The sequence below is a fragment of the Anas acuta genome, chromosome 1 (assembly GCF_963932015.1).
Source record: "Anas acuta chromosome 1, bAnaAcu1.1, whole genome shotgun sequence".
NCBI lineage: Eukaryota > Metazoa > Chordata > Aves > Anseriformes > Anatidae > Anas > Anas acuta.
The window spans coordinates 2,168,668-2,184,382 of record NC_088979.1 but is presented as its reverse complement, the minus strand read 5'-3'; the positions used below and the strand labels follow the sequence as shown (position 1 = coordinate 2,184,382).

The window sequence follows — 15,715 nt, the reverse complement described above, 5'->3', positions numbered from 1 at the left end:
CTCCACGTGCTCTTTCCCTAAATCCCCCACGCCAAATACGAAGCCACACATAACCTCTGCTTTGTACCAGGCTCCCTTTTGGACTCAAAACGAGAGCTGTTAAAGCCACAGCTGTCTCCTTCTCGCAGGCAAAGCGCTTTCAGAAGTGCTTCAGGGTGAGGAGATCTTCATGGAAAAATCGGAGGTGGATTTGGGGATTAGCATCGTTTATAAACTGTGCTGATAACTGATAATGAAAGGAGGTGTGTGAAGCAGCAAAAGGAGAGATGCAACAAGCAAGGCGCTGAACAAAAGGACAAAACAGGACAATCATTTTTGGAGAACCACGAATGGATCTAAAAAGCAGAAGATGGGATTTCTCAAAGGAGGAGACCTCGCTCAGGACTTAGCCAAAAAGCACTCACCTTCGAGAAGGAACAGGAGCAAAGCAAGGCGCCGCGCTGCCGAGCGGGGAAGAAAATAACAGGGAAAGGCAGAGCACGAAGGGAGCCTTGGTTCCTGGTGCAGGGGCAACGCACAATTAGGCAAATCGAGCCCATTAAAGGACAATCGCGCCGGAGAGGTATTATCAATCACCTTCCTCCTCTTTCTTTATGTAATTATCCTAACGGGGCCGTTAAGCAATTATTTCGATAGCTGGGGCTTTGTTGCCAGCTCTGCATTTGGGGAATGATTTTGTTCCTCATATAAATACCACCTCCAAGCGATATTTTAAGATTGTTTTAAGCTTTTGTGTGTTTTTCTGAGCAGGAGTTTCAAGTTTCTGCGTAAAAGAATAATAAACCATAAAAACGATGCCCCAAAACCTCTATATTTTTGTCCCCAAAGGCCAGGCTCTCTCTCAGCCACAGATCTTCCCCCGGTGGAAATCTTCCACGGACTTTTTGCCCCAAACGTCGCCGGGTCTGGTATCAGGGCAACAAAAGGGCTTTAGTTCCACTTTTTTTTATTATTCAACTTTTTATACATAATAAATACAAACTTTTTACAGCCAATATAAAGAAAGCATTTGCACCCATGCTTTCAGTGTACTGACGCTGTACATGATGATACGTCGAATACATGCCCTGTATGAAGAAATCATAGTTAAAAAGGAGGCATATTTGTACAACTTTTCTTTTTTTTCTTTTTTTTTTTCTTTTTTTTTTTAAATAAAATTAGCAGCTCTTACAGAAAATATTTTAAAATACAACTAAAGAGACTTTAAATAACACTTTCTGAATTTTGAAAGTCCAGGGATGAAGGACACAGAAAAACTGGCCAAAGAAATTGAACGTGAACATTATGGCAAAACTCGCTTTTCTTCTGCGTTGTGAAGCTTTCAAAATTTTTGCAAACAGTTAAATCTTTTTAAAAACTTTTTTTTTTTTTTTTTAAACTTAAGAACAAGTTTGATAAACACATAAAAAGACCTCGAACAGATCAACAGGACAAGAGGTGCAAAAGAATGAAAAGTATGGAAAAGACTTCATTGGACAGTCACTGATTTCATAACTGATCAATGAATTTTTTTTTTTCTTCAAACAGCCCCACTCTTGGTTAAAGATCCCACTGGGAAAGGAGATTGGCAAATGCGAATGTCTCAGAGACCCAGCTTGGGTTGGGATTTACAAGTATGTGCAAAGTTTATGATAAAATCTGGTTAGATGATTTTTGTAAATGCAGCCTCAAAAAATAGCCCTTGTTAGTAAACTAACGGTAGACGATTTACTGGCTTAGAAAAAAAAAAAAAATGAACACAGAAGAGTGCGTTCACTCGAGCCCATACAACAGCTCAAAAAAAGCAACCTTGTGATGCCTTTCAGCTTTGATCCGACGGATATTGCTATTCTGAGAGCAATTTAGGAATCACATATGAAGAGAAACCTGCTTTCACCTGGTTTTCCCCTTTCCTCTTGGTGTTACAGCTTTGAAAACCCTCTTCCTTTTCCATCCCACCACCAACAAAAAGCCTCCTTCCCAGAGATCTCTGATTTAAGCCTCGCTTTGAGATTTGTTTTGAGATTTTTTTACTCTCTACTTGTTGCCTAAGAGGAATTTGTGACCATGCTCTGTTGTGCTCTTGGCCACTAAGGCAGTCTGAAGGCTTGGAATAAACCAGAGGCTTTCCTGGCTCTGGCTTCAGGTGGGAGAACACTACAGGACCATCCAATGCACGAACTAAATAATGCATGTAAATACTCTAAATGTAACATCTAACTCTAGCCAGATCTTTTGATGACAAAGATACACTGCTAACGTTGGATAATAAAGTACACGGCAATAACTGGGATAAGAGTGACCCAAAAACTTTAAAAAAAAAAAAAAGAAAAGAAAACCAAAATAAAAAAAAAAAAAAGAAGAAAGAAAAAACAAAACCCCCAAAATCTGCTAAGAAAAAAAAAAAAAAAGAAGAAAGAAGCTCAATTTCCAGATCTAGACAAAATCTCACTTACTTTCCTACCGGTTGGTTTATGCTATGGAACAAGATGTTGCTACTAATTCAGCACCTCCATATTAGATACTCTATTACTAAATGTACTGCATAAATATTAATACAAAGAACATTTAGTTCTGTTTAACTGTTAATTATTGAAGAGGTGTGCATTAACGTAATTAACGCCATATGATCTGCCTCAGTTTTCCTTATCTATAAGATTATTTTCCTGTTTCTTCCTTCCTCAAGGGGAGTAAAGAGGAGCCAGCCTCTCCTTATACTTATTTTTTTTTTTCAGTTCCCTTTCTCGTTCCGCAAGATCTGATTAATAGCTAATCAGACAAGTAATGCTACTTGGAGAATTGACAATCTTTTCACACATTCCTATGGCAACAGTAATATACTGTACTAATGCACATGGTAGAAGTATGCTATGACTAAGTTGCATGAACGAGGCTCTTTCCTCGGCCTCCGTATAAAAATCGACCATCTTCAGCCAAGAGAGAAACCTGCTCCAAGGCAATCCTCTGCTCGCTGCTTGGCCCGTCTTGGTTTGTGCTAAGAGAGGAAGAATGATGTCTAGAAACCAAAACCCAAAAAAAAAAAAGGCACGAAATAGTCATGACCGCGGGAAGGAATCCACCATGTCACTGTCACAGAAAATCCTCCCTATCTCTTGCTCTATTCAACGTCTTCATCATGCAAAGGTGCCTAAAAACGAGATCGACCAAATGCGGCGTTTGGCCTTGATTGTAGCACTACTGCTCGACCAGTCCGCTCGTTACACCAGGGTAATTTCCACGTCCTCTATCTTCTCTGTTGGCCGGCGATGATGCTGCGTAGGGGGCGGTGGGGCTGCTCGCACCTGAAACAGCCAGAAAATGCCAGTAAATATCCCCAAACTCAACGTTTCATCAACCTGCAGAGAGCACTGCTGCAATTTTGGGCTCTTTGTGGTATTGTCCTGTCACCAGTCTCAGGTGGCTTTTCTCCAGCACGACTGGCAATCGTGGTGGTGCAAGCATCTATTTATTCTGCCTGAAATCAGTGAAGTTATTTTTGCTCCTGGCAGAGCATTTCCTTGGGATTTAACAGGGTTTAAAGGGTGTTTAAAGTCCATGCAGGGTTTTTATCACGTTTTCAGAATATACCAGAATGACTCGCTATGAAAAACATGAATTGTGGAGTATGAAACAGCTGCGCAGTCCTGGTTGGTACTGTCAGCAATACCCTAAAAAACTTCACAATATTTTAAAAACATGCATATTTAAAATGCAATACCATGAGAAATCCCTTTAATTAAGACATGGCACTGTTGTAGTATCTTGAAAAGACACTCAGCTGCAAGAAACAAATTAAGTAAATACAAATCTACAAAATGAAAGAGTTGAATCAGTCATTTCACCAGAGAATATGATAACTTGCAACTTCTCCGTTCATTATTTAAATGTTTAATAATGCAGCACTGTATCTTTCATCTGTATTTCACTAAGGCTAACTCACTGACTGCTGGAATATTTGAGTATTATTGAATATTCATTCAAAAAATACTTTCTCTGCAAACTCATTCATTAAAGATGTTAGGAAAACACAAATATTAGATCTTAATGTGATTTGTTGCAGGACTTTGAAATCCTCAAAATGTGATTCAAAGTTAACCCTAGCGGATGAACTTTGCAAGATTGAAGTGATGAAATTTTTCCTTTCCTTTCCTGGCAGGAGCTCTCTGTCTAAGCAGCAAAGGCATCACAAAACGTACAGGATATCACTGTTAAGAAAATTTTTAATTCAAAATTCTCAAATCAAGCAGTTTGGAAAAAAAATTAGCCCTAAATGCAACGGAGCTCCAAGGATTGCGTATTACATCAAACTGCCGGCGAGCAGATTTGTCTGCCAGCACGTTGTGTGGCTGGGAACACAACCTCTGGAAAAAAAAAATACAAAACACTTGTACAAATCATACGATTAAACTGTTCTGGCATTTATTCACCACCTCTTTATTGGTTCTGCTCGGTGGGTATTACGTGTGGCAACAGCAGAAGTAATCTCCCAAAGCCTCGCAAGGTGGTGTACGTTTATTGACTAACATCTACATTATAGACGTAACAATTTCCTCCCAGCTTACATTTCACAATTCATGTGCCTCACAAAGAGACACGAAGCTATTACAGCTACCAAGGCAGACGCAGAAAGGCAGGCTGGATACAAAGGGGCCAGATAAAATTCAAGGTCATTTTTAAGCCCAGTCAGAGACTTATTGTTTAAACAAGCGCAGCTTTGTTTTGTTCCAGTACCCACTTATCTCCAGTAGCTCTCGTGTCCCACAGCTTTCTGACACATCTGTGGTATTATCAAAGGGGAGTGAGCAGACCTTTCCTCGCACCATTTTCCCGAGATGCTCTATTATTATACGGAGTAATTGGATTTGCAGGGCACTGAGAGCCAAACCATCAGGTGTTGTATCATAGGCCACGGGAATTCCACCGCCCTGAATGCCCCTGCATGTGTTTTACCTGGGCTAGCGACACGACCCAGCTTTAAAACCTGGTAACATTAACAAAAAAACAGCATCTGAAACTTACAGGTCGCAGTTTGCCGTATGAAGTTTCAGGAGGAAGTCGGGGAGGCTGGGAGAATCCAGGGGACTCTGAGCTGAAGCTGTTTTCTGAAAGAGAAAGCATCAAGACACCACCACCAGGTCACTCAATATTGCTGACTAAGATTTATGGTGCAAAAAAAGCTTTTTTTTGTTTTGTTTTCCCGAAATACCAACATTTTAAATTGAGCATTGAGCTGAACTGTTCCTCTGGCTATCACAAAACTTCTTACCATTAGTTGACGGCGATCTGGGGAAGTACTGGGACCCTCTTTTATCTGGACTATGGTAGGGGCTCGTGGGAGGCTGGTCGTAGAGCGGCAGCGGCGGGAGGGTGTTGTTGGGCTTCGGAGTCGGGGATACCTGCGTGAGAGAGAGGTAAAGCCTTACTCCTCCACGGTTTTTATCTACACATCATGGCACAAGAAGCTCTTTGGGGCATTAGCATGCTAGGAACTTTCATCTGGAGAAAAACTATCCGACAAAAGCGCTGTCGGGTACACCAGAGGAGGACAGCCAAGATATCCAACAGCGATTACAGATCTATCTTTAAATCACAGGTTGCCACCGAGCAGAAATTTTCATCCTTTCCCAGGTATAATTTAGACAGGCTTTTTGAAGGTTATCTGAAAAAAAAAAAGCCATTTGGCCAAGCGTGCCTCTCCACACACACACAAAAATGTGAAAAAAGCGATCTGACTGCTCAGTTCTGTTTGTGCCGTTCAAATGTTGAGACAAACAGAAGCAATAACACTCCTGCATGTAATTGGGACAAAGAATATGAAACAAAATTAGCATTGGTATTGTATGGACGTGCAAAATTTGTCCAAAAAGCACCATGAATGTCTCTGGTTACCTCTGACAGCCCTGAGGCATTCCTACCCGTTTAAATACAGGCAGCACTTTGGCATTTTTATCTCAAATGAAATGAAGCTCAGTCAGAACAGAGGAACTCAGCGTGCCCAGGAATGCTGCTGAACACTCCTCTGTCTTCGTGGTCTTGTCAAATCAAAGAATAAAACACTGGAGAAATGTCTGTAGGACACATGGAAGTCCAGTTTCCAGCACCACAGTTACAGAAGGTGCCTGATTTTCTAATGTAGCGTGGGGATTACAGAACTACACTGAAATGAGGACATTTTGGCAAAAAGTACTGTGCTACAATATTCAGCAGCATTCTCCCTTCAAAAATTGAGAAGACACAGACCAGCTTTAAGTATGAAAACATTAAATTAGGGCTAAGAGAGCCTGTAATTCTCTTTTTGCCAGGTTCTGTTCGATGTCTCAGTCCATGCCATGAATTAATTACAAGAAGGAGACTGCGAATTTTCTCCTTGGCTCATTTCCTTTCTACCCAAATACTTTCCTTTATTCACAAATCTGCTGCATTTGCCAAAACACATCAGTTGGTAATTATTAGGCTGGGTAAGGAGCTAAAAGGTAAGCATTCACTTTTTTCTTTTTTTTTCTTAATTTGTTCTTTTTTTTTTTTCCGTTAAAGAAGCAGCAGATCTTTGTGGTCTTGCAAAACTTCCCAAATTGGGTGATTTCTAAATCACATTTTCATAATATCAAGTACATTACTAGCCAAAGGAAAAGCTCAAGATTGTCAAAGCTTGTCACTGAGTGAAAAGGGTTAGTGTGCAGAGGGTAAAATTTCCTACAGGAACATGCCCTAACAAACTAACACCACTCATACAACTCTCCAAGTACCTGAATATCTCCAATCCACTGAGTCTCTCCATTTTCTGAGGCCGTAAGCTCTTCAACTAACACTGATGGGAATACCCCAACACGTCCGTTGAATTCTCCTTCCCAAAACCCATCATCGTCTTGATTCTCCTTGTTCAAGATGCGGATGATCGCCCCTTCTGGGAAGGACAGCTCATCATCTGTCTGGCCCTCGTAGTCATAAAGTGCTTTTACAAAACAGACTGGGGAAAGAAAAAAGTGCAATCAGCATCAGACTGAAAAAAAAACAAACAACCAAGAGCTATATGAATAATTGCTAAATCAAATTATTTTAGGTTTCCTTAATTTTGGTTAACGTTAATCACAACTCTACAAGACAGACATGTCAATTATGCAGACACTTGATTGTAGGTAGATCGTTGTTAAGAACAGTTGTACTCACGAAGGAGAAATTGAGAAGTAAGAGGCTGGACTAGGTGATCTCAGAGGTCTCTTCCAACCTAAATGATTCTGTGATTCTGTGAAATTCTCACGTGCAACCTCCAAACTCACTGAACAGACCACGTTTGAGAGCAAGCTTAACACACCACTTCCTGATTTATTGATATTTACCACTGGAGTCTCCATTCAGGCTGCCTGAGACCAAGTCAGCCTCCGTTGAATTATTTGAGGTGTGTGACCGACTGTCCAGTGCTGCAAGGGACTGGAGCATGCTCAGCAGGCTGCTCGATGTCGGGAACTGCAGGTATTTCTCCGGGACATAACCCACCTGGCCCGCCTTGTTCCGTGCCTGGAAATAAACGACAGGAAAGCTGCTCTGCTTTTGCCTACTACTCTGAAAAGAATCCAAACACGTTCTTACGTCACTGGTTCTATTTCTAAAAGTAATAGCGGAAAGAAAACAACCTGAGGAAAATGATACCTTTACCCAGTCTTCCATATCGCCGTCTTCAATAACCTCCAGCACCTCGTGCTCCTCTATGGTCAACTCATCTGGCTGCGAAGCCTGAGGTGCATAACAGGAAAATTAGAATCTAGAAGTGTTTTTGGGTGCAAGGGGCAGAATTCTATTAGAAATTAGAATTCTCATGCAGAACTCTATTAGGAATGAGGTTTAAAATAAATAAAAGTTAAAAAAGTCTATGATGTAGCTGACTTTAAAGTAGATTAATAAGGGTTTTTTCTGAGTGTCCATGGCACCCGCAAGGCCTTTTTCAGTCAAGAGGACAGATGGAAGCCCCCTGAATACCACCCAGCCTGCCGAGCCCTGTTTACTTTTGTAACCCTAATTACTCCGTACTCGAAGGCTGCCACTAGCCTCAGCTCCCGGCGCGGTGTGATTTACGGCTGGCCCAACAGCGCGAGCAGAGGTAAACAGCATGAATGCAGTTTGTCAGCAAAGCTTTAGCTCGCCAACAGTGGCTGCACTATTCCAGCACAAAGAGCAGCTTTGTCGCGCAGCGCACAGGCGCGCCGGACACCGATACCACTGCTAGTGCAGCCCCGCAGACTCAGCAACAAACATGAGAACTCCTCCTGATGGCAGGAGCCAGACAGGGACATCTCCACGTGCTCCTCTCTCCTTGTGCTTTTCACATCTCGCTATCAGACACAGTTAACGTGCACAATTACCAAAAGCTGGCATCCTAACTCCAATTCCCCCAGGCTGTGCTGTGTGTGTTATATATCATGGTGGGATTCGTTTTTCTAAGCAGACACAACTTTAAAAGAAAAAAAAAATCACAAACCTTATACGAATAAACGACTTTGCAGGTGAGAGGGTAATTTCTTAGAGTACCAGAAGGACTAGAGCTGCTGTCATCAAAAACATCCATGCTGTCTTCAAACTCCTCACCTTCTTCTTTTTCCGCATCAGCATTAATCTATTAAAAAAAAATAAATTCATCAAAATGAAGTCAAACTGAATGTGAAGTCAAACTTAATCAAAAGCCAAAACAAATGTGTTAAATAAAAAGAAGTGAAGAAGTAACAATGAAATGGATTAACCACTGTTCTTCAGGTTTTTTTTTTTTGGTTGGTTGGTTTTGGTTTTTCCTGTTTACAATTATTGAATCATCAGTGACGGCACAAAAACACAATGCAAGTTTTTTTCCTTAAAAAATAAAAGAAGGAAATCAGGACCAAAAAATATTCAGCCTGTGAGTCTCAACGTCGGGAAGACAATCACCAAACAAAGCCAATAAGGGAAGCAGATGAATAAGAGCTGTCACCAAACCCCATCTTTGCCCAACTCAGCTGTAATTCTTTATTCAAGCCCAGGCCCGTGTACTTAAAACCCATCACTAAAAGATTTTGGAGGCTGTAACTCAACTGCCGGACAGCAATTTTTTACATAAGCTATGAAATGTGACCAATGTGCTTTGGAGATGCCATTTCAGAGCTGTAGCAAATAGTTTCATGGAAAATAAGGTCGGTTACGGAGAATTTGTGCTATTAAAAGGCTAATGTACCTGCGACCACGAGTTACAAAATGAAACTGCAGGGGAAATACTCAAATTGAAGAAATAAAAACCTCAGCCTTCCATCTGGTGCGCTCTGCGCAAAGTATTTGCTGCAGTTTATTAAAAAAAAATAAAAAAATCCTGAGAGAAAGAATTACGATTAAAAAACTAACCGTAAAAGTTGAAATAAAAGCTGGAGTCAACATGCTGGAGGAAGGCAGGTTGCTGTAAATGCAGCCGGGGCAACATCGACAAGCACTGTGCTTTGGCCGCGTGCCCAGACTGCATTTTGAATAAACATTTCATCTCGTGCAAAGATAGCAGTGTTGCCTTTGATTTGAAGGACTTGCCTACGTATTTGCCGTCTTCTCTTTATTTATGTTTATAAAAATATACTTAAACCCTTATAAATATGTAATATATATGCACACACATATATATATATATATATATAGTATTTAAATGTGAATATTCCAAGGAGGAGGGTATTTTGCTCCTCCAGACCTGGAGCAGATCACAAAGCTTGATGATTTTCTGATTTACACTAATTTTTATAACACCTCCTTGTAACTCCTATGAATTTCTCCCAGGCATTTTCACTCCAGAACTGTTTCCATCCACTGCTACCCCGCTGTTCATGGATGTCCTATGAAAAACTCACCGTCCCGGCTAGCTAATGCTTTGATAAATCAGCAACCTACTAAATTATGGCACATGGAAGGTTTCCCCTCCAGTTTCTAACTGGTTTGTGCTGTGTATGGGCTACGTCCCAGCAGCCGGAGCTGCCAGCCACATGAAACCTCATGGAAATTGGTGTATCATGTCTAGAAGGCCGTGTTCGTGGAACATCTGGTGCTGGTTTGCTAACACGAGGAGGAAAAATACGTTTTAATTTTCAGTGTGTGGGCTGCTTCAAGCTCCTTGAAGGGAATCATTTGCGAAGTTGGCACGCAGAGGGAAAACAGCATTAAGGATACAGAAAACTTAGCAGTTTGTTTCATAAAGCTCCTCTTTCTATGCAGTCTGGTAGTGAAAGACACTGTCAGCAGAGACTAAACGCAGCAGCCAGAGTGGTACCAAAGGGACAAAACAGAAAAACAAGGATAAATGAAGATAAGAAGCTGACAAGACAGCTTGATTCTACGTGTGAAACAAAACGCAAATATATTTCTAGTTTTGTTCCACAACTGATAGCAAAAGAAAACGGGATTTTTTTTTTCCTCCTTATCTATCCTTGTTGACCCTGTCAACAGCAGAGCATACCTTCATTCCTGGAAAATAAATTCCATGTATTTTGAATAAATAATAATAATATAAAAATAAGATAATATTAAACCATAAATTCCTCCTTTCTGAACAAGTTCCTTTATATATACACTTGCTATCCCAGAGGCAAGCACCAGGAAGGTTTCCCAGCCCCATCAATATGTCACAGTAGCCCTGCGTACGTCTTCCAGATGACACTGAAATTCAAAATGATGATTAACATTTTTTTTTTTGGCTTCTACATGAGGAAAAAAAAAAGGTATTCCCTTCCAAGATGATGCATTTCATTGTGCTATCAGAAAGTCAGCCGACTGGATAGGTGATGGGATATTAACTCCTCCTGCTCACTGTAAATAAATATATTGGAATTGGATGATCTTGAAGGTCCCTTCCAATCCAAGACGTTCTATTTTAAATCTCTATTAGAGTATTTAATATCTAATAAATGGTATTTATTAAATAAATAGATGGCTATCAAGCCACCAGTGCTGTTTTCCTCATTTCAGTCGCTTTGAAGAAAATACCCTGGGAGCCTTGCCGAGCAGAGCGCGACGTCAGGAGGGCAGGGAGCCGACTTGCGAGCCAGGCTGAAGTGAAAGTGCTGCTTGTTTCAGGCCGCAGTAATTCTCCGATAATTGCAGCGTAATTCCTGTAACAGTTCTACGAATTCCATCCACAGGCTGTCCTCATCCGGCCTGCCAAGCTCAACAGCATCTCTCTTTTTTTTTTTTTTCAAGCGGGAGCGTACGTAAGTGTAAAAAAAAAGGGGAAAACAGGAACCAGAGCTTTAACCTCCCACGCCGTGGCATCCGTGAGCTCGCCAGGGACCCGCGGGGTTTTGGGTGCAGGGCCAGCTGTCAGCATGTGCGATGGGACGGAGAACAAGGTGCTGGGCAGCAGCCAACGGGATGCTCAACGCCCGACGGGAAGCCGAAGGAGGTGGGGCACGAGGAGAAGAAAGGGAAAAAACATCACCAAGCGCAGCGTTGTGGCTTCTCCTCATCGATCACGGCCAGGAAGGGCTGAAAATAAAACTCAGCAGAAGAATTTCTGCAGGATTTGGGAAGTCTGAAAGGTAGATCTGCACAGTGTGACTTGAATCTGACTTGAATCGTGCTACTAATGATGGGAATAAAGCCTGCAGAGACTGCCTGCAAGGAGCTGTGGCTCTATCAGCTTTTGTATATCACCACCAGCATCCGAGCCCTACGTGGGACATCCTCCAGGAGACATCCCAACATCCTGCAGAAGACTAGAGTGGGTTCAGGAGGTGTTTGCTACTCTGTGCTTACTCCCTCTTGTGAACTGAAGTAGACATGAAAGTATCTGTACATCCAAAAAAGACCTTCGCTGAAAGGGTTTGCCCCTTAACCATTACCGAGGAACCAGTAAAAAAGCAGAAAACCATGAAAAGACACAAGAAAAAGCAGGACTTTTTGTGTGTAGGCAATGCATGCTTGCTGCAAAGGACATTCTCCATCCATCTGCAGTGCTATGAGAAACCACCCTGCCATTCCCCTCAACTTTTGTTATGCTCTGGCTGCCCAAAGAATTGGTCAAAAAGATTTAAAAAACAAGTGTGAATGACATAACTTTAATAGTGTGTGAAGATTACGAGCGAAGGAAGTACCCACACCCAAAGTGAGACTTCACAAAAGCCTCTGAACTGGGTGGAATATTCTGCCACACGCTAGACACGCAGAGAAAAAAAATTCAGTTTGTTTGAGGCAAGCTGAGTCAGCCTTCAGGAATTTTATTTTTGTTGGTTGCTGGTGAAGAGCAGCAGATTGGTTAGCAGGACTGCCAAAGGTGACAGCTCAGCATCGCATGCCTCGCAGGGGGAGAAAAAATAAATAGATTATGAGCTCTTTCAGAGCTTCCTGTTTTCTGAACAGGATTTCTCGGTTCGGGCAGCTGTTTGATTCAGCTAGCGCTGCTTGTTTTAAAACACATCATTCTGTGGGATGGGAGAAGGGAGGAAAAGGAGTTTTCTTTTTATTCTTTCTTGAATTACATAAAAATGTGTTGTGTTTTTTCCCAAGCTAAACATATAGAAGATGTCTCTGGCTGATTTTGCAAACGAGCCATAGACATTACAAACCCAACTGGGCTTACCCAAACAAGTGAAAAATCCTTACCAATCTTACATTGGTCCAAGCCCCGTTTTAGTTAAATTCTGTGTAATGTGGATGAAATTTTCGAAAGTGTTGGAGCGACTGAGGATACAGTGAGACACATCCATGCAATTGAATTGAAGAGGTGCAGAATTAGTGGTAGTCGTGCTTGCTTCCAATTTCACTTCATTTCTGCTCTAAATTCTAGCTACTCGTGCAGAAAGATAAGGTGCAGACAAGTTTTTGGTGGTCCCCAAATAACGGGGCAGTAGCTTGCAGGTGGGCGGTGGTAACATCTTAAATTATGACAAATTTTTTGGAGAGGAATATTAACACCACTCAGAGCGATTCAGAGGAAACCAGCCTGATTTCCAAAGCCTTACACTGACGTGGAAAGCATCAAATTTTCATCTCGACTGCCCAAATCAATTTGGAAAACGGGCTTAGCCTTCCTGACGACTTTCAAAGCAATCTGCATATAAACTACTTGTGAACAGAGGATGTGGAGTCAACATTTTCCCTAAATATTTGGGAAAAAAAGAAAAAAAAAGAGCCTTTCATCCCAATAGCTCAGCTAACATCCTAAACTCCTAATGAAATTTCAAAGAAACACGCAGACATATTTTTTCTTTTCAGGAGATGGAAAATAAATGTTATGGCACTCGTCCAAGGCCAGAAAATCAACCTAAAGTAAACCCAGCAGCAGAACCCAGCTTCCCAGCTTCTTGCATTAAATTCAGGAACATGCTTCAGACAAGTTAAGCTACCAGAAGATTTTTCTGGTTAGCTGAAGGACCAAAGGCTACCAATTTTGGTTTCTACTCGATACGACGTTATGAGTTGCTACTGGAAAAGAGTGACGTGGAGACAAAGAAAAGGTTTACATGCTGGAAACCGTACCAGGTGTGAGGAGCCGTTGTTGGTCACCGAGGGAAGACTCGCCCAGCGCTCGTTTTCCAGTTCTTCCATCACTTGGTTCATTGCACTTTTTAGCCACGTGTCCACAGAGACGCCGATCTGCTTCAGCAGGTCGAGGCGGGCTTCTGCTTTCAGCTTAATTATCTGAGGAAAGAAAGAGGCAAAAATCAGAACTCGTCCACGATTACATTTCACTCCTTGCCCTGTTTCAATTACGTCCTTTCCGGATCCGGAGATCACTCAGGTGGCTCAGAAAGCTGCTCCAAGCAGAAACGAGTCCAGTTCTTCATTTCCTTGCCTGCAGAAACACGGCGTGAGGCCAAGAGGCAGGGAAGGGCTTTCTAGAGGTGTAAAACTCCAGGCATATCCCATTTCACAGGGCGGTGTTTTCACCAAAACACCTAGTTCCCACTAACTTCCTATTCATCTATAGGGTGGTCAGTTAGTTTAGATGATTTTAGAAGTGCAAAAACCCCAACAAGACCCAGGGCTTCAGGATATTTTTAAAATCAGGAATTCTGTTGGGCTGCAAGCCCCCAGAGCTGTTCAGAGCACACAACCACAGCTCGCACGAACCCCAAGGGCAGCAAGAAGGCTGCTTTCCAGGGAGCTCACTGGTTATGGGAGCAGCCCATTTTAATACCCCCCAAATTTTAATCAACCTCACACTTCACTTTCATGATTTTGTCTTTGTGACAGAGCGAAAAAATTAAGTTTTCTGACAGCTGGGTTCACTTGAGCATCCTGGCACGCTTCCTGGCCAACAGAGCCAAGGCTTTAATGAATTCATGGTAAACAACGACCCCGGTCCAAATTGTTTGACAAACCGAAGGAATGGGAACGGTAGCACCGAGAAACACAGCAGATTTTTCAAAGAAAGCACGAGGCAAACCTGGGGATGAAATTGAGGATCCTGATACCTTGTCCAGCACCGCCACCATCGCCCTGCTGCCCTTGTTCATCAGAGGAAGAAAACTCAAGGGATTTAGCAAAGGTCCCGCAGTGAGTCACCGTAGAGGCAACAATACTAGCCCACCAAACCGCCTGGCAGATTTTCCTGCGTTTCCTTTCACAGCATTGTTCATTTTTAACAAGTTTCGGTGCAAGCAGCAAAGTTTCAGCCCCTTTTTCGCCCCCGGAGCTGGGCAGCATCGTCCTGCAGCACCACCGCAATCAATGGGGTGCGTCCCCAGCCGCCCCTGGAGCCCAAGGAAAACCAAACTCCAGCAAAATAGTTGGGTGTAAATAAAAATGAGAGGGAAATTACTTTTCCTGGAGTGCAGCAGACTAGGTAGGAATATATTTACAGAGCATTCGGATGTTAATTGGTGCTCCAGGGATGTCTGTGTCCCTTACGCATCCAAAAAACCTTCACTAGATGCAAAATTTGGTGGTGTCCTGACATGACACCGCTGTTTTTCTTGGTTTTGCCAAGCTGCTGCTCTTTACCACTGCATTTCTATTAAGACAGGTCAGAAAACAAATGACTAAGTCTTTAGGTATGACTTTCATCCAGCTAGCCACCTACCCGTGGGGCCCTTTTCCCTTTGAAACTAACAGCACAGGTGGCTCTAAAGCTGTTTCAAACACTGAAACCACTTCTGCCAGTCATTAATTATAATTCTGCTTAGAATAAATGTGATTTTTAGAAAAGCAGAGAAGCTAAGAGCAGAATTTATTATGTGGAATGCATTTCTGTATGCACACACAAGCTCTCCCGTGAAATCAGGGAGGGACAGCAAAGGATAGGGTGCGTTTCGGGAACGTTTCCCATGGGAAAGGCCACGGGCACTTGGCCGTGAGTTTCCACTTCTCCATTCGAGCAGCCTTCAGGTGAATGATTAACGTGTACTGCAAACAGTGCTCATATAACCGAGAAAATGAGAAAAAAATAGAGTAATGCACACCACGCTGCTTCAGCCAAGATTTAGGAAACACCAAGTTAAAGAGAAGCGACGTCCGAAGAGTGACCCATCTGTCTGCGTGCACATTAGAAAGAGATTCAAAGCATCGAGCGGAAAACCTTGCAGTTTAGTAGGGCCCAAGCTCTGGCCCTGACTCTGTAAATATTTACAAAAGCGATACCTATGGGAAGGTAGAAAACCAGAAGTTTTAAATGCTTTTATAGCTTTGTGTGCCAGGATGAGTGGAACAGTCCTTTTACCCCTCTACCACTTTTACCCTCTACTCTTTTTTCTTTGTTTTGCTTTCTTTTCTTTTTTTTTTTTTCTTCTTTTTTCTTTGTTTCCTT

The 15,715-nt window shown here is 42.2% G+C and overlaps 1 protein-coding gene across 2 annotated transcripts in view; it reads right to left on the bottom strand.

Moving 5' to 3' along the window:
* Positions 1-929: 929 nt before the first annotated feature.
* Positions 930-15,715, bottom strand: part of FCHSD2 (FCH and double SH3 domains 2) — a 138,075-nt gene continuing 123,289 nt past the window's right edge. For both annotated transcript variants that reach the window (XM_068690802.1, XM_068690882.1), the window contains 8 exons: positions 13,447-13,608; positions 8,453-8,587; positions 7,627-7,710; positions 7,317-7,494; positions 6,726-6,946; positions 5,246-5,375; positions 4,999-5,081; positions 930-3,281 (listed from right to left, as the gene is read on the bottom strand). In XM_068690802.1, the coding sequence (XP_068546903.1) occupies positions 3,198-3,281; positions 4,999-5,081; positions 5,246-5,375; positions 6,726-6,946; positions 7,317-7,494; positions 7,627-7,710; positions 8,453-8,587; positions 13,447-13,608 (1,077 nt within the window). In that variant the 3' untranslated portion in view covers positions 930-3,197. The remainder of the gene's footprint in view (positions 3,282-4,998; positions 5,082-5,245; positions 5,376-6,725; positions 6,947-7,316; positions 7,495-7,626; positions 7,711-8,452; positions 8,588-13,446; positions 13,609-15,715) is intronic.